The following is a 23,578-nucleotide window of genomic DNA, read 5'->3' as shown; positions in this document are numbered from 1 at the left end:
TCATAGAAAAACTTCATAGGAGTTACACTTTGTTTTGGAACGACGTTTTATATTTACACTTTGAGACAACCCGAGATTTAAATGCTACCTGTAAGTGTAATTGTAATCCTAATCGTAGGTGTATGACAGTTTCCGCAAATGTCCAATAAGTGTAATATTCATTTATATATAAGTTAATGGAAATATGTCATATTCTTTACAAAAAAAAAAAAAACAACAAACATGAATGAATTTTAGAAATACACAAACTTTATTTTTTTGTTGTTACTTATGTGAAGAGATCACAAAATATGCAAGTTTTTATTGGCGGATGCTTTAGTTGTTGTTGTGTTTCAATACTTCTTGTTCAAGTCTACTTGTGGAAATGTACTTCAATTGACATCATGTCAGCCATGTCGTAATCGCCTAAAATAAAAATGGTGGTTACAGAATCAACGTATTGCTGAAAAACATTTAATTAGAAGGGCAACACTTTGAAATAGTTCACATATATACCCCGTATCACATATATATTCTCTCGGAGGACAACACTTGTAAATAGTTCACATATGTACCCCGTATCACATTTATATTCTCTCGGAGGACAACGCTTGTAAATAGTTCACATATGTAGCCCGTATCACATTTATATTCTCTTTGAGGACAAAACTTTTAAATAGTTCACATATGTACCCTGTATCACATTTATATTCTTTCGGAGGAGGTTTTATGTGTAATCGTCCTAAAAACGTAATTTTACCAATATTGTCATTGAATTTCAAATGTGTATACATGTACAATGTACGATATGGAAAAATGAATAGAGAGACGTGACATCATCTTGTATAAAGCAAGCTGTATAAAACAAATGCGTTATAAAGATCAATATATAAATCTCATTTTTATTGTTTAAGTAATTATATTACAATCTCCCTCAGTTTTTGGTGGGGTTCGTGTTGTTGTTGTACCCCTATTTGTGACATTTTGTTCACGCATCGTTGTCAATATAATGAAATTTGATGCGACTGTCGTACAAGTGAGAGGTTTAGCGCTATAAAACCAGGTTCAATCATCCATTTTCTACATAAGAAAATGCATGTACTAAGTCAGGAATATGACTGTTGTTGTCCATTCGTTTGATGTGTTTGTGCTTTATATTTTGCCATTTGATTAGGGACTTTCCGTTTTGAATTTTCCGCGGAGTTCAGTATTTTTGTGATTTAACTTTTTACATAAAGATTTTTTAAGACCAACTTCTTAATTATGATATATATATCCGTTCCATAGTTTGATCGATGAATTAAAGTTAACGGAGTAAAGGATTGGGTCAATTACTCTGTTATAGAGAAAGTCCAAATAACTGTCCATTCCTGGGAAATAATGGAGCTAACTTAAAATACACCTTAAATATTAAAAACGAATCTTCAGATTAAAACATTTTAAAGAATTTTATCTAATTTTGTAATGGTTTTCTTTTCATTTTCCCCGTGTTGTACCCAAGAATCCGCAGGCAAAATTTAAGATCAAGCTGACCATCTACTCACTCAGACGTTAAGCACTATATTGCGTCTCAATTGGTAACGTCAAAAGGAGTAGGTCCGGTAAGGGCCGATTTTGGCCTCAAATTTCAGGTTCATCCGATGAAAGATTTTGAACACTTTTTAAACACTTAACTGTCTACTTCAGTCGATTCCATTATGTTATGTGAAATATTTGAACTGGCTTAGTCATTTCAGACGCTCAAAGTCAAGCTGAAATATGAAAAATCTATCAAATATGCCAAAATATGTCACTTTTCAGATGTTTTTTGTCAAAAATGAAAGTGGCCGCATCCGTGTTCACTCTCAACCTTTATATATGTTATGTATTATCATAAAATACAACTTATATTTAAATATTAACAATGAACACAAATGCGGCCACTTCCATTCAAGACGAAAACCGTCTAAAATGTACTTTAAATGCTTAAATTATGAACATTTCAGTAATTTAGCATGACTTAAGGGTGCTAGTACCCGATATATGTGCATTCTATTGTCAAAAACAGCCCATATTTACGCAGCAGAAGTATTCTACTTTCCAATAAATAACTAAAAGTTTACATTTCAACAACTTTGTAAAACTGCTATATTTTTGGGCCTAAAAGGGGTCTTACTGAACCTAATCCTTTGACAATTTACGCCGGTAATTGAGGATACTTTGTTCGTTTTGTCGGTTATCTTTTTTTGATCGATATGGATACTTCTAAGTCTTGAATATGCATGAAATACTTCCTACTGTGAGTTACGCAAGCAAAAAAACAATACAAAATATGTATTTGGGTGAGATAATAGTGCCTATAGAATGTAATATAATGCATTGTTCCCCATTTAAATCTGAGCTGAGAAGAGGGAGGAGGGAAGAAGCTACTCATTTTGCTTTAATAAAGAAGTCTGGGTGTTTTGTCGTGTTTTTGTTTTTTATTTTTTATTTTTATTTGGGGGGGGGGGGGGGGGGGGGGGGGGGGGGGGGGGGGAGAGTTGATGATAAGTGAAAGGGTCTTACTAAAAAAGTTAAATATGGAAAAAAATATTAAACACTACTATTTTTCATAACTGAACAGTTAGATTAAGAAAGAAATTGATTGCGTGAAAAAAATAATTATATTCATCTGATATGTTTACAAGCTTTGTATAATATCGAGGTGTAACTCTTCAGGTACAACAATTTTACTGTCACTTTCAAGTTCAGCACAAATGAATCGTATTGCAGAGGAATATCAAATCGCAGTTTTACGCTTCACAAGTTTGAAAATTAACGGTTGATTTTTTATCCTCTCGTAATACAGCCCTTTCACAACTTTAGAATCTCGGTTAAACGAACAACCCCAGTCATCTGAAATATTTTTTTTATAATGTGAGGTCTTTTTGACATTTTTAAAAGATAATTCTCATAATCAATATCGTCTGCCAAAACCGCAATTATCATGTCCTTTTCAACAATGTCTTCAATTATATTATCATTTGTATTGCAATGGTCCTCATTTTTTTCGGAATTCGAGTTATCATTTTGAATCATTTTCGCATTTTAGAACTTCCTATAAATTGCGTTTTCTCACACTCGTTTATTTAAACAGTAATCACAATTATAACACGATAAGTCGCGGACAAGAAGATCTGTAAAATAATTTGTTGATATGATTTGGTGTATCTTGCGATTTTGATCCACGGGTTTAAAGTTTATAATATGGAGACGAGGAATTTCAGCAATGTATTCAAATAGCCGTTTTTTATATATTCCACTCTGTGGATTCTGGAGATTTTTCTGAGCAAAATCATAAAGGTCACGCGCCGTCTGAACTTTAGTTTTACCCCGGAGCACGGCGGAGTCCGCTTGATTCTTTAGAAAACCACCGGCAGCATCGTGTAGGCATTTGCCATGCGAGGTTTCAAAATAGTTTCTAATTAAAACGTCGTACCCTAGATCCGATCTATGTGTACAAACATCGCCCATACAGTTTCGACTTTTATACTGAGCACTGCAACCGTCGGTAAATTCTGGCATAATCTTAATTTCAGCAGATATCGATTTCAAGTATTTTGAAATGAGGGTTTGGGCATATCCAGTATAGTGACGGTCATGATTCAAGTTTGGACTAATGACGAAAAACTGTTCACTAACTATTACCGGTGAATCTAATGTATTGTAGATCCCGTCTACCTCAAGAATAGCATGCCTGTTTAAAATTGTAACGTGTATGCTAACCTCGGTTCTCTGAAAGTATGTGATTGGATTTTAGTCCGTTCGGAACATCGGTAGTTTTCAGAGAAATCGTGAATACAAACTGCGTGATTGGTTGGAAGATTTTGAACAATATTTCTATATTGTTCACTTTGCCAGTTAGCTCTATTTTGATGAGTAATGATTTAAAATGGTTAAACATTTCGCCAGGTTTTGTTTTTATACTAACTAACATAAGTCTGTTCTTGTTTTTCTGCCTTTCACGTTTATTTCAGTGTATTCAAATTTTTCCCACTTAATGTCACGAGCATTTCTAAATATGTCTAGTTCATTATTGATGAAGGACAATTTTTCAACTCCACATTCTTTGCAAGACCGATTTAAACACTTTGCGTGCGGTACAGTCTTATCACATAAAGTGTCAGCACATATGTCATTTTGTTCATAAACTGGTAAGTTCTCTTGGGTCAAGTCCAGATTACTTGCATGCAAATTTTTCCGAAATTCCATACATTTCTTAAAAAGAATTCGAACCTCTATATGCTGCCGACAACAACATGTATTGCGATGTTTTTGTTTGACTGGCATCACGAAAAAAGGATTGTTACTTTCAAACAAACGTTGTGATATTTTAAAATCTGGATATTTCGCTTTGAACTCTAAAAACACTTCAGTTTGCGTTTTTTCGAGCAGGTGTATTTGATGCGAAACATATTCATGAGGACCTATCCGTGAGCGTTTCACGTCTGTTTTGTTAGAACTTGTGCGCGAAACCGTAGGGGATATCCAGAAATCATAAGCCTGTGTTTTTGTTTCATCAGAAGTAATGTCAGATCTTGTTTTCCTCTTTGTGAATTCGTAACAAGATTTTTCTGATCTCAAAACAGAAGTGCGAATTCTTTGACCACCAGAAAGTCGCCGCGGGTGCAATCCCAACTTACGCGCTGCTTTGCTTTTTTCTCCTTTTGAAATTTTTTCACCGCTGACAGAAGCCGATATTACATGCATAGCGTTACGTGCATCAGCATTTTCTGTTTTGTTTCATGTATGAATCCCTTCATATTTTCTAAGACCTTTTCAGAGAGAGATGGACTCTGTCGTTTTAAAGATTGTTTTGCTGTTGGTGAAATACACAGATAGTGTTGTAGTATAGCTTGTTTTGTAATTGGAGATGATGGTAGAGCGTCCTTCAGCCTTTTCAGTGCCCTGCATTTGGCCATCTTATTTCTAAATATTGCATTTCGAATTTCGTCATTTTGATTAGTTATTTGTTTTACATTATGTGTTTTGTCTCGTGACAGACGTTTATATTGATTCTGATTTCTTTTTTTTTCTTTGATTTTCTGCCTTTGATTTCTTTTATATAAAGCGCTTTTGGACACCTCACTTTTCGGACTTCTGATTCGGCTTGCGTTGTATTTGTCTTTATATTTAATTTATTGTAACTTTTATTTTTCTGCTCTTTTCATTTTAGTTTCTTCATCTCTTTATAATATTTAATTCTCTCTGTTCCGGACATAAAATTCTTCTTTTCTGCAATTAATATTTTACCTATTTATTGACAAATTACCATATTTGTTTCATTTTAAATAATAATTTAATTTCTTTTTGTTAAATACTACTAGTATATATTTTTCCTTTGCAGTTGTTATCTTCGTTTCTAACATAGCCGTATAAAGTTATTTCGATACTTGAACAGTTAATAGCGAAATTTATAAGTTTGTTATTCTGTTTTGTCCTCTGATCTTAACATGAAATCGAACCGTACTTGTTACTTGAAAACAATAGAATATCGTTCATATATTATATGATAATACGAATAGCTTTCAATTTCGATGGGCTAGGTGGGTGAGTGGCCTAAGGGGTTCATATAGTGATCACGAGCCTGGCGATTTTAAAATACGCTCGTGGCGAAATTTGTTGGACTCCGATCCTAATTAACAGTTAGTGTCAGTTATCTAACCGAAGGTCGCCTGATGTCTGGCTTCCTCCACCTATTAATATAGTTCGATAAAATACAATAAAGGTCGCTTATAGTGGCGTTCAACACCAAAACACAAAACAAACATTTAGATTTAATTTGAAAACACACATATATATAGCGTCCCGAATCGACAACGTTCAAAACGTAAGAAAATTGTAAAGTGGACAAACTTGCAAGACATTGGATTTGTTCAAAAACGAAGTCGTTTCGACTTAACAACTTATCAAAAAGTATATAACTGTTATGTGGGGTTAAAGTACAAAAAATCACTATTTTGTATGCTACAAATCGATTTTTTTTATTAAATGACGTCGAAACTGACAGTTTACTTGTAAAAAGCGGCGAAATTCGACATTGGACATTCTTGCAAGACATTTGTCCAAAGCCAATGCGTTTTTATTTGTGTTGTGAGTGCTGTAAAAATCCGGATTTGAAATGGTCTATCTATGTACTTTTGTGGGAATAATTTATGAAAACGAAATTTCATATCATCTAATATTTTAAAAAGCCATAACTTTTGATAACTTACCATTTTCTGAAATCTGACCATGGTGAAGATTATTCATTTTTGAAAAAATCAGCTTGGACCGTTGCAACAACGCAAAAATCAGCAATGACGTCATAAATTATATATGACGTTTATCATTCATGCGAATTTTCGCGGATTTTACACTCTTTCTAAGAGCACAAAAACTCCCGTAAAAGTTATTATGCGTATAATTTGTTACGTCTGACACGCACATTTTTGACGTTTTGACAATATTTGTATCATTATTTTATACTATTAAGAAAAGTTATAAAATAATTTATTATCTTTTTGGAAACAGTAATACCTGCCTAGTCGATGGATATTATAAGTTATCTACGTTCATATCCGTAGATATGGGTATTTTAACACCCTGAAGTACCTCAGTACGCCCTGAGGCGCAGCCGAAGGGTGTACAGGGTACTGAAGGGTGTTAAAATACCCATATCTACGGATATGAACGTAGATAACGAATTTATCCCCGGTCTTAGTCCGAATCGGGCGATTTTTAGGGAAATTCGGGTACAAAGTGTAACGTGAAAACAACGTTTTTTTCATTATCTAAAAAAGTTTGATTGAAATTTGGAAATTTGACATAATTCTTACGGGGTGTAGGGTACTACCTTTGGTAGAACCATACAGGTAGTCAAATATAAGACGTTTTTAATCCAGAGACAGAGAAACTGAATAAATTCATATTTGGCGGTTAATGTCGCGAGAGTTACGTCATAGACGATGTGACGTCAACTTGGGTCATTTGCATAACTAGGTCAATAGTGCCTTTCATTGACGACGTGGTGGCCAAGTGATGCATTTACTAAAATCAATGTCAATGATCGGAATAATAGGATAAAATCGTTAGAGGATTACATATTTAATTACAGATATTCATGGATAATCAACAGAGTTTAATTTTTTTCACTGGAACAACACGAAATTAAGGAAAATAGACTGTTATTGTTCTGAATGGCTAAAAAAACGTGGATCAACTCAATATTCATTACATACGGACGTGAAAGTTATTTATTTGTTGTTCATGTTTATGTTGATGGATCCAATGTAACAACCATGGAATACTGGCATTTGTGGAACAGTGTCATAGTTGCTGAACAACTCATTAAAGTTTATCCCAGAGAGTTGATTTCTAAACTCTGTCATTTGCGTTACTTGTGAAGTGGACGCCACCATTGTTGAGGATCTAGCCGGAGTGGGAAGTGCCAACGGTTGAACAGGTGAAGGTAATGTTAGTTGTTGATTTGGGGCAGGCAAGGCATTTGCATCAGGATCTCTTCCATTCATTGCAGCATCAATCATCTGTCCCATTTGAAATTTTGCCTTGTCGGAAGTTCTTTGATATATTGCCAAACTCGAGACACTTTTGTGGCCAGTGACAGACATGATTTGAGCATCAGCAAAGTACCTGCTTTCTGTTAGAATAGTTGCACCGGTCGCTCGGATTGAATGGTTAGTGTAAACTTGTGATAACGAACAAAGTTTACTTAACTTATTCATAAATTGAGCCAAAGTGTCACGACCAACTGGAGAATTACAATACCAAGTAGCAGAATCTTCATAAAAGGATCCCAGTGGTCTTTGCCATAACCTGTTGCATTTAGGATGCAATTTTGAAATGTATTTCTGAAAAGCTGCCACTGGACAAGACGGACTATCAGGTTGCTCTGGCATAATTGCAGTGACATTTTCCTTGTCACTGAAGCGGTGATTCTTGGTAAGTTCGTCCATTTCTTTTGTAACGTACTTTGTTTTTGTTTTTGGATCTGTTTTGACGATAAAAGTGTCTTTTGTCATCTTATCCATATTTTCAGCCCCTCGTCTAAAGAAGTACATTCTTATGTCAAATTGTACTTTATTTAATAAACCAGTAGGGGAGCTTGGTTGCATGAAAGTTGAAGAGTACAATTTTGTCCTGTCAATTTCTGATATTATTGGAAAGTGCTGTGTGGCTCCTTTTCCGTTGGCTTTTAATTCTGTAAGGGCTGTTTTAAATACTTGATTTGATTCATTAAAGTCTTCATGCTTCATTATGTCAAATTCCTTTAAAAAGGGGGGAGCCTTAAGATATCTATTCAGAGAGTACCGGAATGAATCAAGTGAATTGACTTTATACATTTCTCCATCAGGTTTACGGGCGTCAAGATAAAAATGTTTCAGAACATCATTTAGCCGACTAGGACTATACTGTTCAAAGTGTGTGTCTTCATTTTTCTCAGAGAGATATTCTCGTAGCAAATTACCAGCCCTTTTGTTTGCTTTTTCTGTTGATGACGCAATGTTTTTAGATCTTTTGTCAAGAATTTCATTCTCCGTGTGGGAAGCAAAACGCTTTGCCATTTTCAATATGGACGCCGTCAGCGTATAAACGCGCGTGCCGTCCCCCGGGTAAATGGATAGCAACGTCCGGGGATATGGGTTAGCAACACCCAGGGGCTATGGGTTTTGTAACGACGTGCGTTAACCAATCAAAATCCTAGAAATATACTAAGCCGGGGATAAAAATTCTATAAAGCTTAACTATTTAGATTTCATAGAAGAGCTGTTTATCCAAGTGCTCTGTCGGATTTCACGGTATTGACGCAATAGCGTGCTTAACGTCTTAACGAAGTATTTATGAACAGTAGAATAATAACTTTAAAAAGATTTTGAACAAAGTTCATTCAGATTTATGTTTAAATTCATTGGATACGCACGTCTTTCTTGCAGTGGTATTGAAAGGATATTTATTTGTGTCTTTTAGTGGTATTTCGAGAGAGTAGTATATATGCATATATGTTAATGGATTATGTGTGTTTTTCGTTTGATAAATATTGGATGTAGAATCGTCTGCGAAAAGTGAAATGATACAACTAGAATGAATTTCCAAGTATGTATCACTCTAGTATAGGTTATTTAACTAATAACAGTGTGCTCGATTTTAAGTCATATCGAAAACAAAATGTGATTCTATATTTCAAACCATTTTATTCGACGAAATAAAATAAAACAAGAAAACAGTATTTAAATACAAGCAAATTGAAAGTATTTCATTCTTCTCTATTATCAGAAAGGAAGCAAAAAAGTTTTAGAAACAAAAATCCGCATGATTAAAAGCATTTCTGGATTCCGTTTTGTATGTATTTAACTTAAGTAGACAACTACCTATTAATTTCATTTAAACATTTATTTCAAGATTAACGCCGTTTATTTGCACTGCCGATATAACTGTTATATTTGCCACTGGACATATAACAACAGTGAATGGATTCGATTTTGTAACGCGTTTCTGTTGAAAATTGAATAAAAACCCCTCCCATTATTTAACACAATCCTTATTCAAATGGTATCCATACCCCTTTAATTTTATTCATTAGTACTATATCAAATTATAACAACGAACAATCAAATAAAATACCGAATACGCCATTTTGACCATTTCAGTTTCTTGAACTATTTATTCTATTAAACCACAATATTATTGTAGAAACTATCCGAGTAATTTTTGTGTTTTTAATTTATATATAAAAATGCAACAAACGATTTTTGCTGTACAAAATAAAAATATTTCAAGGAAATGATATCTTAAACGCTAAAATTAAAATCAAATCTTTATGTGAAATATATTTTTCTCTTATTTTCATCGTTAAGCAACCAACAATCAATCAATCAATCTTATTTTCATTATTGATATAATGTTAATGTGTTCAATATTACAATAAAATTCACTGACTCACACACACAGTTAACACATTTGATATTTTGTAGATGCACAGAAGAGGAATGGGACTCAAGAGAAATTATTCGTTTTTACCCACTTGGATACTATCCGTGACAAAAATTCAGCCAAGATTTGCATCGGAAAACAAATTATGGATTATATTGTTGAATTTTAGTGAATATGATACTATATTTACACGATGGAATTACGACTCGCAAATAAAAGCTGTTTGTTAATAATGAGATATTTAGTGTTCATTGTATTACTACGATCCCAATTTAAAAAAAATCCAGTATCAGTCGTTTTAGTAAGATTTCATCTTCATTCAATATCGCGTTACGTCCTTTAGACTTATTTCCATGGGTGATCACTTTTTAAGAAAGTGCTCATGGAAATATCCAAAGGGCAAAACGTCCGGATGAATGAAGACGAACACTACAAAATAACTCTCCATTCCTGAAAAATAATGGAGAGTTTGAACAAAAGATTTACGTCACAGGTGTATTTTAAAATGAAATAATGAACAATATCGAATGCAATTATCGATTTGATAAGGCGGGTAATTACACGTGACAAATCTAATTGATGCGTTGTTTATCAAATGTGGATCGGGGATAATAGGACAGGGAAGACAGTAATTCTTTACATGTCTTTCCGACATGAATTGCTATCTGGTATATAATTTTGGTTAACGATATCCTTCGATACTGAAATATTACCTTGGACAGTAAATTGTAGGGCTGACTAACATTCAAATATTATGGAAATATGTAAAATTGTAAATGCGAATTCCAGTGGGGTTACAGAACTCTATAATGTTGAGCCTGTGAGACAAACAAATACAAAGGAGATCGGGGTTTTTTCTGTCACCGTAGCTATTTATCAGAAGAGTACAGCTATATACTAGTACTGTACTATATGTTGTGTGTACAATATTTACTATAATTTACGCATTCATTCATTCATTCATTGACGGACAGTTAGAAAAAGACTTTAGTCTATGTTCTACTCTGCACGAATTTATAATGCATGCAACCCCGCCACTTTTTCTAGTACTGTATATACAGTGTACTCGTATTAATGCGAGTTTCACACTTTAGCACGCACGAGCTACATATGGGACATATAACTTTTTCCCTATTTTTAGGTAAGCACATTTACTTTTGTAGGCCTTATAATGCATGTACTTCTATCCAATTCACAGTTCATATTAAAAGGAAACTTCAAGTTAACATTTGAAATAAATGTTTATTATAATTATGTATTTTCAGTGTGAATAAATGGTTTGCAACGTTATTATCGTCACTATTATCAACGCCCTATAAATTAGAACCAAGTGGCCGTTTACCCTGTGACATTTCTATAACCGCCAACAATTGGATTTAAATTCATACGGGATTCATTTATATTACGCTCTGTATGGGAGTCTTCTATCTTATCCTACAAAGTCACTATTATCTTCCCATACTTTACGTTTTGGTCACTTTCTGTTGTTTGAATGGCTTTTCAACGTTATTTGGTTTCGTGCTTCGGACTTTATATTTACAAAGATTTATAAACAGTGACGGTTTCATACATTTAAACATGCTTGAAGCTTTGCGCTTCCACAATGTAAGGTTGGAAAAAAACTTTAAATGCATACATATCATGCAGATATAGTATATATCATTTATATATCCGCATCTACAGCGCAAAATAAACGACCCATCTGGTTCTCCTACAGAGTAAGAAATAGATGCATATCCATACTTATACGCGCCATCTAATGTTGGTTAACATTTGTATGTAATTTCGGAATTAAATACCAAATACCAGAATCAATATTTTCTTTAAAAACAGTTGATACGTTTACATAATGAACGTCAATTTACTTATTTGATAAGTGTATAATGGCTACTGTACTTACCATTTGTTTGCCAAACACCACTGTGGTTATTCGTGGCATATAGAAAGTAAGGATACTTCTTATATTTATCATACAAACAATGGGAGGTACCAACATCTTTAACAAACATCCAACCAGCATCAGCAGCACAGCCTTTATAGTTACTCTTATTTATGTAAAACCGTCTGTTGATATTAGTTCCCGCATAGCTACAATGTAAAAAATAAAATCAAAAGATTTTTTTTTTTAAATGTTTGATACTTCAGATGATATAAAAAGCATTTATAGCATAGTTATGTAGTATAGAAAAAACTTAGATTCAACTTCGCGTGTATAAACAAATTAAAGATATTCAAACATGTCCTTATTGGTTCGTAAACAAATGATGAATTTATTTCAATTCTCCCTATAGAGATATCAATTTAATTCAGATGAAAAAAAATACTTCAAAATTGTTCATTTGTAATATTAGATACACTGAAGTGCATATTAAAGAAAACATACGATGGATATCTTAAAACATCAATGTTCAAGATATCAAATCGTCTGTGTATCCATTAAATTTAATCAGTTTTACATAACGCATGGCAAGCAGACATTGTTGGGAACCTGGCGGATTTTTTATATTAAAATAAAGAGATGGTATGAAGAAAATAACGAGAGAAAAGATATGCATAGCAGATTTTTATTTTGTTTTTATGTTCCTTCATTTTTACTTCCATCTTTCCTGTTTTATAAATTTTCCTTGGCGGATGAGACCTCTACTTAACGTCGGAATTCTGAATTTTGATTACATATTATGTTTTGAATGTAAACAATTTGGTTGCAGGTTTTAAGGATTCAATGTAAAAGAACTAATTGCAGCGTTTTTGATCTCTCGAAAAAATATTACGGAATTAATGTGGTAAAAAATGAAAATATTTATATAAAGAATAACACGATAATAGTGTTGTTTCTTGACATTAGGTTTTGTCAAGTGCTTTAAGACTTTTAGAAGAGAGGCGAAAGATACCAAAGAGATATTGAAACTAGATATTGTAAATAAACTGACAACTCTATGTCTTAAAAAAAAGACTAACAGACAAACAGACAAACAACAGTACACAAAACACAAAACACAACAAAGACAACTACAGACTGAGCAACACGAACCCCACCAAAAACTATGATAATGAACTGATACACCATATGCCAGCGTTACTATTCCACTGCAAAAAAAAAATATTTGCATTTGAATCGATGATTTTTTTTCTCATTATGATATAAACGAAGGACAACATCAACTGTCTTCGGTAACGTTTTTTGTTGTTTTTTGGGAGAGAAGGGGGAATAAAAACACAAAAAAGATCTTCATATTGATGTATTGACAAGAAATTTTATAGACAGAAGAAAACAGATTAAAATATCTCCTTTTAACCAAAGGTCAGAGGATGCAGTCTAAAAAAATAGACAATCGTATATACAGTATATCAATCACAAAATTGAACTGCTATTAGAAAACATATACATTAGTTTATAACACATCAGATATCTGCCATCAACAAAGATTTCCCTACAGGAAAAACATTTTACTATCACTCGGGCGATGTCGCTTCTGGTGGACTATTAGTCCCCGAAGGTATCATCAGCTCAGTAGTCATTGTTTCGGTACTGACATGATTTATAGCATTTACTTATTTAAAATTCCTCGTTCATAAATTTAGAAATGTTTAAGAGACTAAGGTTCAAAGTCCATCAGGCAAAGTTGACATCAAATGAATTGATTATCTTTTTGGTCATAGAACTGCTAACATTTAGGCAAATTAACGAATCCACGGGCTTTCAAATATGTAGGTTTGAATGTTCCTAATAAAGTTAAATCCAAAAAAGCGCTTCGGACGCACAAAATTTATGTAATTAAGTAATTCTTTTCCATTAACTAGCACTGGGTCGAAACCGCTGCTAGTGTACTGTTAGTCCCGATGGTGTCATCAGGTTGGTGGTCAGTGCTTTGATATCAAAATGATTCAAAACATTTATTTATTACTTGTTTACAATTCATAGTTCATCAATTTAGAAATTGTTCAGAGACTTAGGTTTCAACTCCCTCAGGCAAAGTTGACAACATTACTTTGTTTGTTCATACATTGTATATATATGTATTAACCCTGCGTCTCAAACACACTGAGATCCAGTGGGCATATATATTGTATGGTTGTCACTTGCTTAGACTTGTTTGTATGATATACTTATTTCTAGTGACTGTATAATGAATTGAATCATTATCCCATACGGTATATAAAAATTGTTGAGTTAGATTGCTGACAAATAACAAATACATTGTGTATTAAATAATAATATAACATCTTCACACGCTTAAAACACATGTCTTATGTCTATCTCTAGATTCGCCTTACGTGACAAGGTAACACTACGACTATTGAAGTTATATTTTTATATAGCGGATGTGGTCGTGTGGTCTAGAGCGCTGGACATGAGGCTAAGCGATTGGTGCTGTAGTGTATCAAAGGTGTGAGTTCGAATCCCGTTGAGGGACAAAAATTTGTCAGCATAAAAAGTCTAATTCTAACACTGTTGGGTGTAATTTTCAGACTTATATATATATATATATATATATATCATAGGTTTGAACGTTGTTTTTAATTTAGACTTGTTTATATATATATATATATATATATATATATATATATATATACAAGTCTAAATTGAAAATATATATATAGCTCCACGCGTTTCACGTACTTATGCATTCCTGGGTTGCAAATGTTTAAGTTGGAGCATTCCTGATGAAGGTAGGCTAAGGTTCTAGATTCTTCAGGTAAAGTTGATGAAAGATGAAATTGGCTATTCTGTTCTTTATATATATGTCCTAACGTTTCAGCATATTTACGCAACACGTGGCTTTCAAATACTTAGGTTAAAGCGTTCTGATCATGAAATAATTCAGAAAAGTGCTTCGTACGCACGCAATTAAGTGTTTATATTTTATATAATATATGAATAAAGACGATCGCTGACTATGTTTTGAATTTTGGACTGTAAACAAATATGTTGCAATAGTATCTCAAAAATGCAAGCAAAAAAAAAAAAAAAATACATAAAGGCCCGTTCACAAAATTCATTACCATTACTTAACAGAATAGATGCATAACTAAGAATACAAATGGATTACGTGTGGAGCTAAGGAACAAGATAAAATACGAAACTCTGCCGAGGCTGTACATGCAGAATACCGCTGGTTTCTTTCAAGCTGCTTTAAATCAATGAAATCACTGTGTCTGTATTATATGGACCACATTAATAGTTGTGTGTTTCTGACGCAATGAAGACCTGACATGGTTATAACGAATATGGAATAAAACACACACATTTTATTCTAAATATCACGAATTGGTTAAGTGAAAAGATGCGATGTGTTTTTATCTCAACTCGCGAGATATTTTGCGTATTAAATCTTCAGACATCATAAACGTCGTCAGATCTATAAAAAAAAATACCGATTATGCGAGATTCCATATCATGACATTTTTTTTACTGCGTTTGGACTCGAATGACCAGTGATTCAAGCGTAGCAGAAGACATATACCCTGTCGACACAATAGGTCCTGCGGTTACACCTTTTTCAATAGTTTTCTTCCAAAATTGATTTAAGAGTGTTGGCATTGGCATTATACTGTTGCATCGTATTCATAGGTTCAAACAACACTTAACCATATATTCCGTTATGTTTACTGCATTGCATAGTATTCAGTTTAAACTGAGAACTGAGGAAAGTTGTGTCTTCCTGCATTTTGTTGTTGTTTTTTTGTCATTTAGGGAAAGTGGAATTGATGGTATATATTTATTATTCTTCGTTAAAAACATTTTCTATGACGGGTGATTGAGAACTCAGTACTGTTGAAGATAACCTGACAATAACATATTTGCTCTGGGCAAACAAATCGAAATTGTAAGTACTTGCTCTTATGAAGATCATGCAACTATCATAAGAGACAAATTTTTCAATGGTAATTTGTACACATTGTAAAAGAAATTAGAACTACTGTTAACAAGATAACCAAACAGTGTGTTTGGTTTCTATGTTGTGATGTTATACTATTGTTTCAGAAAAGGGAGAAGGTTTGGTACCATTAAAACTTTTAATCCCGCTGCAAATGTTTGCACCTGTCCTAAGTCAGGAATCTGATTACAGTAGTTGTCGTCTGTTTATGTAGTTCATACGTGTTTCTCCTTTCTCGTTTTTATATAGATTTGACCGTTGGTTTTTCCGTTTGAATGGTTTTACACTAGTAATTTTTTGGGGCCCTTTATAGCTTGCTGTTTGGTGTGAGCCAATGCTCCGTGTTGAAGGCCGTACCTTGACCTATAATGGTTTACTTTTATAAATTGTAACTTGGATGGAGAGTTGTCTCATTGGCACTCATACCACATTTTCCTATATCTAGACATTTCTTAAAATAAGACAGTTGTATGAGTATTAAGCTAATGGAAATGACCTTACCCTTTAGCCTTAAAAAAGGAAAAATTAGCGTTCACGTCCATCATGTCCTGATATGTACTCGCCAACAACCTGCTCGGTGCAAACCAATTGAATTTGTCAGTGTTTGTCCCGTTAAAGGTCATTTCAACAACTATACTATCCTTCTTCCATAATCTCAGTCGGACCTATTAATAAAATGACCGTCATAAAATATTAGTCGACTCTTGATAATTTTTTCGATCACTGATCACTGGTTTTTTTCACATCTCAATAAAATATACATTTTGCATTGTATTTGTACTACTGGCATTGTGGAAACATGATCAGTGCATTATCAAGTATTTGATATGGATTACCTAATAACCACCAACCAACAGCTCTGGCTACCTTCAAATTTTACCCTGCTATGAATATCATATTTTTTCTTTTATATCATTGTTAGTAGTTAGCTATTGATAGCTACACTATGCACGTTGTAACGTGTGTTTTATTTAATATTCGCTATATCGTGTAGATAGGCAAAAGTATGGGTGTGGGCACGAATTACCCTACACAATTTTGCGCTCGACAAATTCTGGCTATCTGGACCATTATTTTTTATTTCAGTGGTGTATCCAAGACCTTTTAAAAAGGGAGGTCCGAGATGACCATGTTGGCGATAAGGGGGTGTCAGTAAAAAAATCACAAATGTTTATCAAAAAAGAATGGGACCTCATCCCTAGATCAGTTCTTGCATTTGTTTGTATATTTTGTGCTAATTATTCAGAGACGAAATTCGGTATATTAACCAATTAGAGTCAATTAACCCTGGTCGAAATGTTTTCATGCGAGATATATAATTATATACATTCATTATCTTTTATATCTATATTAAAATTAACATATTTATTTGATTCTAGAATGACATAAAATGTATATTTACCTTAATAATTTGTTAGCAGTAGATGAACTTACATATTTACCTGGTCTATGCTACCTGACTGCCATTTATTGATATTAGGATCTGACTGATGCGATGTCTTACACGTGTCAGCATCCAAATATACACCAGATGAGTCAAAACTAACTCCAACATTATCTTTCCAAGCGTCCCATATTGATTTTCCGTTACCTGGACAGGCAACAAAAACCGTTGTCCAATCTACAAACATCAACTTCCATATTTTAATTAAATTGATAAAGTTAAACATCACATTATATTTATAATATACTTTCTGTGAGAAAAGTCATTGTTAAAATAAAATTCTATATTTGGGTATGCAGTTGATATAAATCAATTCTGACAACGGTCCATTGTCTGATAATCAGTACAGATGTACCAAGTTATGAATATAACAGTTGTTTTCCATTCGTTCCGTTAGTTAATGTGGTCGAGCATGGGGTTTGTCAGGTTTGTGGACCTCCCCCTCGTGTCAATTTATCTTGAAGTTCAGTATATTGATAAACATTTCTTTTTGATAAAACGCATTCCACCTGTCTATACATCAATAGTTTGTGTATGTAAGTAGATTAAGCATAACTCAATTATTGGTTAGAAATAATAAAATCACCAATTTTGTTCTCTTCTGTCTTGTTGTTAATTTATTTGATAATTGTATAGTCTATTTTGAACAACACTGCAAATGTAGTAGTGTAGCATCTCATCATATCTTGTATCCATAAGTAGCGGTTCTTGTTGTCAAGAGATAGTATCATGTACCAACAAGAAGGTTTTCCTGTTATCGACAAGATAATATTCTGTACCCACATGTTGAGGATTCGCGTCGTCATCAACCGGAAGCGACTTCATGTATGACCTCATCCATCGAGGAACCGAAAATGGAATTTTACATATGCTTGATAGGTAGTCGATATCTTTGATGGTACTATAGGGCCTGTGTGATCGTAAGTCACGTAACATATATCATAAAATATCATAAAATGTGTGAATCTCTGCCTTTTACTTACTTTACTTAGAAACAATTTCTTATGAAAGTAATTAGCATTGTTGAGGGTGCTTGCGGTTTAATGTAAATGCCATTTTTGTAAAAGCGTTTACTCTTTGCTGTTTGTAAGTTTGAATCAAAATAGTGCTGATCTGCTCCAGTTAGTAAAATGTTCTTATTTCACACTATTGAGGACTTTTCATTTTCAAGATTTATTTTGCAAAATTGTTTGACAAAATATTCAATCCGATACCTTATCGCACGGTTCCGCTTCTGAGCATCTTCTATTTTGATTTTGGAAGACTATTGTTTAAATTAAAAAAAATGTGGTCATAACATCGAAAAGGACTGGATGGTCTTCTTAAGAAGGTTGTCCTGCCACCTGCAGCCATCTTAATAATTTCCCTAAGATCGTATCTTTACAAATCCTCGGAATCCGACGGAATTATCCAAGTCTAGACCAATTACTGTCTCTTATAATAATAGTGATATAAGCAGAATCCCAAAAATGATCATTCTATACTACTTGTGGGAACAAAGAAGCCTTCTTGTGGGTACATAATACCAACCTGTGGGAACAAGATGCTATCGTGTAGGGTATGGGTTATTATTATGGGAATAGAATGTCATCTTATGGAGACAAGACAACCTTCATGTGAGTACAGGACACTGTCTTGATTGAACAATATGTCATCTTGTTGGAAGAGAATATTGTCTTTGTCTTGTGAGAACAAGATAACCATACAGGATAATAGCTTGTGGGGATGTTGTGGGAACGAGAGAAAAAAAAATTCTTGCATGTCCTCATTCTTCATTCTACCGTAAAATATATTTATATATCATTTTACCAGTAAATCGTTTGATAAGTGTTTTAACCATATGATGATACATGTACAAGTTGTATTTTACTGACCGATATGAACATTTATATCTGCATTATGCCCAAAAGAAAAACAAGTATAGCAGAATATACCTATATAATAGTACTATATTTCCATTATGTCAAATACAATAACACTAACCCACCAATTACTATCCATAATTGACTGTATCCACACTTGTATAATTATAAAACAAGAAATCAAACTTGATAAAACTAATAAATGTTTGACACGAAAAACTCTCTAAGTTATCTGCTATCTAAGGAAGATACATGAGACGCATGATGGCACCCAAATCACTAATCACATTAAGAATATATTTATAAACTAGTTTAATATGAACACATTGGAAATGAAAAATAACACTCTATAAATGATGTGAAAATATACGAGGCGCTATATTTATAACATTAAAGGGACCTTAAAAGAAAGTGAAGGTTAAGTTTCTTGATTATTTCTACATTTATCCACGGACAATTTAAAAAAAATTATGAATCAGATCAGCTTCGAGGCACACCATTAAATAGGCATCCCTTTTAGTTGAATGTTTAATATGGGAATTTAAAAAAACATCTCGAATATTAAAATTGATTTTCCCAGTGTTGACATAATGGTCTTCGTGTGAAAAAATAAGTACTTTACAATAAAAATAAATTTTCTATCGTTTCATTACCAAACAAGAAATAATAATATTGCTGCTAAAACGTGACCATATTACACATGTTACAACTGGCGTATCTTCAAAATTTCCTGCGTACTAATTTAATACGTACAATGTTGAAACACAAGATTTCTATGTTCTGTAAGCAGTCCATACCCCCTTTTTCTTATCCTTCTTTGCGAATAAAGAGATGAATTGACAATACATCTATTGATGAACTGATCATTTAGAATTACTAGCACCTATGAATTATTTTAGCACTGCCATCGCCTTTTGAGCATGGTCTATGATGAGATAATTTACAATCACCGGGTCGATGTAACTGATAGTGGAGGGTTCCTCCCCAAGGGTATCATCAGCCCAGTATTCAGCACTTTGTTTTTTTTTCCGACAAACGAAGGAGTTTCTACCCCATGAATCAATTACTTAAGCTGTATTTGGCAAAAAGTTTCGGAATTGTGGGTCCTTAATGCTTTCCAACTTTGTACTATATATGGCCTTTTTAACTTTTCTGATTAGAGCGTCACCACTAATGAACCTTTTGTAGACGAAACGCGTGTCTTCCATTCAAAATTCAAAGTTAGTTATATATGATGAGTTTGTGTACGACCACTGTTAAAATCGGTCTAGCTAAATAATGGATTGCTCCCTTACCTTGCGAGTAGGAGAGTCGATTACGGAGAGGGACTTAATTATTGGGGTTAATTTTTTGCTGAATTATGACAATACACTACTTTTCAACATTATAAAGCAATAGGAATAATTGACTTACGAGCGCAAGTTTTTATGCATCCAGGAATTTTTTCAGCGCATCCTGTAAAAAAGAAATTAAATAGTTCAACTACGATTTAATTTACAAAATAATTTATATTCAACCTATCTGTCTTAACAAAGAAAACAACTTTTTTCTCTTTTTATGGTAAATATGAAAGACAAAATATTTATAGCGAATGCATTACTGAACACGATGTACCCAGGAGAAAAACAAATATAAGAAAGGAAAAAACGAGATCAAACGTTGAGGACTACCACATTCAATATAGTTCATAAAAGCTGAACCTCTTCGTTTTTTTTGTTTTTTTGTTTTTTTTTGTGTAAATATATTTAAGAAGAAGAAGGGATATGGTGTATTAATTATTTTCATCACAAATCCCTTTATCTATTCAAATGAAAACGTGTGTCCAGTACCTTCTTTTATTAAAAGAAAAAGTCTTGTTTGTGAGTTTATATATTTTTTCTCATAGCTTTATCTTTGATTAACACTTTACGTGTTGAAGCGAAAACCTTTGATTTGATATTTTCCCGTTGAATTGCTTATTTATAAAAGTTTCCACATAAAACTCGTACGTACTGTTTGGAATCAACGTGTACAGATGGTGTAAATGAGTTGTTTCCGACTTTATCAATATTTTAATCAAATTCTGTTCTCCGTTCAGACCTAAGTGTATGATGACGTAGAATGTCACCCAGGTTAACAAATTGTATATCAAGTATATTATACTTATCCTCGATTGATAATACACAAAATGCATTTTACTTTTAATGGAAGTAATGGTTTCAATAATATAACATTTACCTTTTGAAAAATTATTCTTGCATTCTTTTACACAATCTTCGTCTGTATGTAAAAACACCAGGTGTCATTTGTTAGTGATAGTACGAAACATATATATGTGTGTAAGTATTTGAATAAACATTAATTTAACTATAATAACTGATTTTATTTTAAAATCCATAACAAAATGTGGGATAGTCTTAACAATACATATAATAATCTTCGTTTTAATGTAGAGGTCAAAACTACTACCGAAAAATGCAATTAATCTGCTATTTGGTAATAAAATAATTAAGATAGTGCATATACTATTCAAATCATTTCAAATCCTGTTAATATTGTGTTTGTTAAAACGATAATGATGAAGTATTAGTTAATTAATTGTTTGTAAATCCATTGAATCGTAATTTCTGAATAAATATTTTGGAACATTATAATACTATTATGGTTTATTAATTTTATTAGTTTAACTAGCTTCCAGTAACTTCAAATACTCTCAGGTCGCCACTTAGTCTTTTATAGTGAAGCTGAACTAATCTGAACAGTTTGCCTATTTTTGTGCTAAAACACCACTGTTCCAATTTATGGGATTAGATGAGCGCTCATAAAAACGTTTAATTTCGCTACATTCTTTACATGCCTTCTTAAATCGGTAGCCTGTAATCGAGTGGTTGTCGTTGGTTGCTGTCTGCTTTATATGTTTTGCGTTTGTTGTTTAAGCATAAATCAGGCCGTTTGGTTTCTCTTTTGAAATTCTTCACATTACGTCATCCCGTGCATCTACAATTGAAAGTTGAGTATTCTGTTGTATGCATTGTGTTGTCCTTTATCTCTCTCTCTCCATATATCCTCTAGTTTTTGCGATTATTCTCTCTTCTGTTAACCCCATCTATATTCTCATAACTGGCTAACAAGGTGAAAACAACACCAAAAAGTAGGTAAACTAATAAAATGCTATTACTTACCCGGCTTTCCTAATACTTGCTGAGTACAAACCAGCATAACTAATATCGAGAGATAAGCTACTATTTTCATGATACTTGCTGGATAACGAAATCGGAATACTCCAAAATAGACCCTAACCACAAGTGTATACTAAATTCTGCAGTGTTGGTACTGGTTTTATACCTCGTTGTTTATAACTATTATAGTATTATTGTAAGACGTTGATTTCTTTAGCTGATTGGAGATAGAAAAGAAACATATGAACTTGCTTTTTCTAGTTTGAAAGCAAAGGTTAAAAAAAAAAAATTAACGACTTGTATATGTCTAGACATTTTAATCGTTTCAGCTATATATATACATTGACGAGTTTTATTTTATACATTTGTATTTGTTTTGAATGACTGGCATGCACTAATGTTTCTGATTGAAACAAGTAAAATTTATTTTCAGCAACACAAGGATTTGAATGTGTGATTGTTTCAAAATTAGCTAATACGTTTTCTCCTTTCTTTTATCAACATCCTTATTATTCAGCATAATGTATGGAACGCCATAGCTGCCTTATGAAAGCGATAATCATACCACTGAGGGTTGAGAAATAACATAAAGCAAATTGTCTGTACTATTACGACATTTGACTATACTACTCTGTCAATTTGCTATATCATTAAGATAAATTTATATACTATAAAGACGGTTTGATTTAACATGGAGTTACCTTTTCATACTATTCTGTAATTTTTCTTTGTCATGAAGATATTCTTTTATACTATGAAGACATCTTGATATAACATGGAGCTACCTTTTCAAACTGATTTTTCATTTTACTACACTATAATGTGATATTGCTATATCATAAAGATACATGTTATACTATAAAGACATTTTAATATAACATTGAGCAACTTTTTCATACTACTTGGTCACCTCATGATGTCTTTGTAGTATATGACTTCATCATGGATAGTAATATGACAGACTAGTATGAAACAAATGCTCCATGTTATATCGAGATGATTGTATAGTATACAAATGTATCGTAATAAGATAGTAACATGATATAATAGTATAGTGAGGTGACAAAATAGACAGTTTCTTGTCTGATTTCAACAGTTTTTAAATTACATTCGTAATGAGAATTCTTGCATGTAAACTCAAGCAGATTATAATAGGTCTTACAGTTTCATAACTGTAACGGATATAAAGTGCAAGCAAATCTATTTTTTACATGGGTTCCTAGAATATTTTTCATCCTATGCAAAATAATCTTTTTCATAGGGTTTCTTTTGATAAAAACTCAGTAGTTTCGGATAGATTTTGCTAAG

At 32.9% G+C, this 23,578-nt stretch overlaps 1 protein-coding gene across 1 annotated transcript; it reads right to left on the bottom strand.

Moving 5' to 3' along the window:
* Window positions 1-337: 337 nt before the first annotated feature.
* LOC127710496 (uncharacterized) lies at window positions 338-22,483 on the bottom strand. Its single transcript, XM_052216381.1, has 7 exons — window positions 22,274-22,483; window positions 21,330-21,371; window positions 20,526-20,567; window positions 17,249-17,427; window positions 16,308-16,471; window positions 11,828-12,015; window positions 338-405 (listed from the first exon to the last, which is right to left on the bottom strand). Exons 1-7 carry the CDS (start codon window positions 22,341-22,343, stop codon window positions 353-355), a joined length of 738 nt encoding a protein of 245 aa, XP_052072341.1. The 5' UTR covers window positions 22,344-22,483; the 3' UTR covers window positions 338-352.
* Window positions 22,484-23,578: the final 1,095 nt, after the last annotated feature.

Source organism: Mytilus californianus, unplaced genomic scaffold, assembly GCF_021869535.1.
Source record: "Mytilus californianus isolate M0D057914Y unplaced genomic scaffold, xbMytCali1.0.p SCAF_8, whole genome shotgun sequence".
NCBI lineage: Eukaryota > Metazoa > Mollusca > Bivalvia > Mytilida > Mytilidae > Mytilus > Mytilus californianus.
This window is presented reverse-complemented; position numbering and strand designations above follow the sequence as displayed.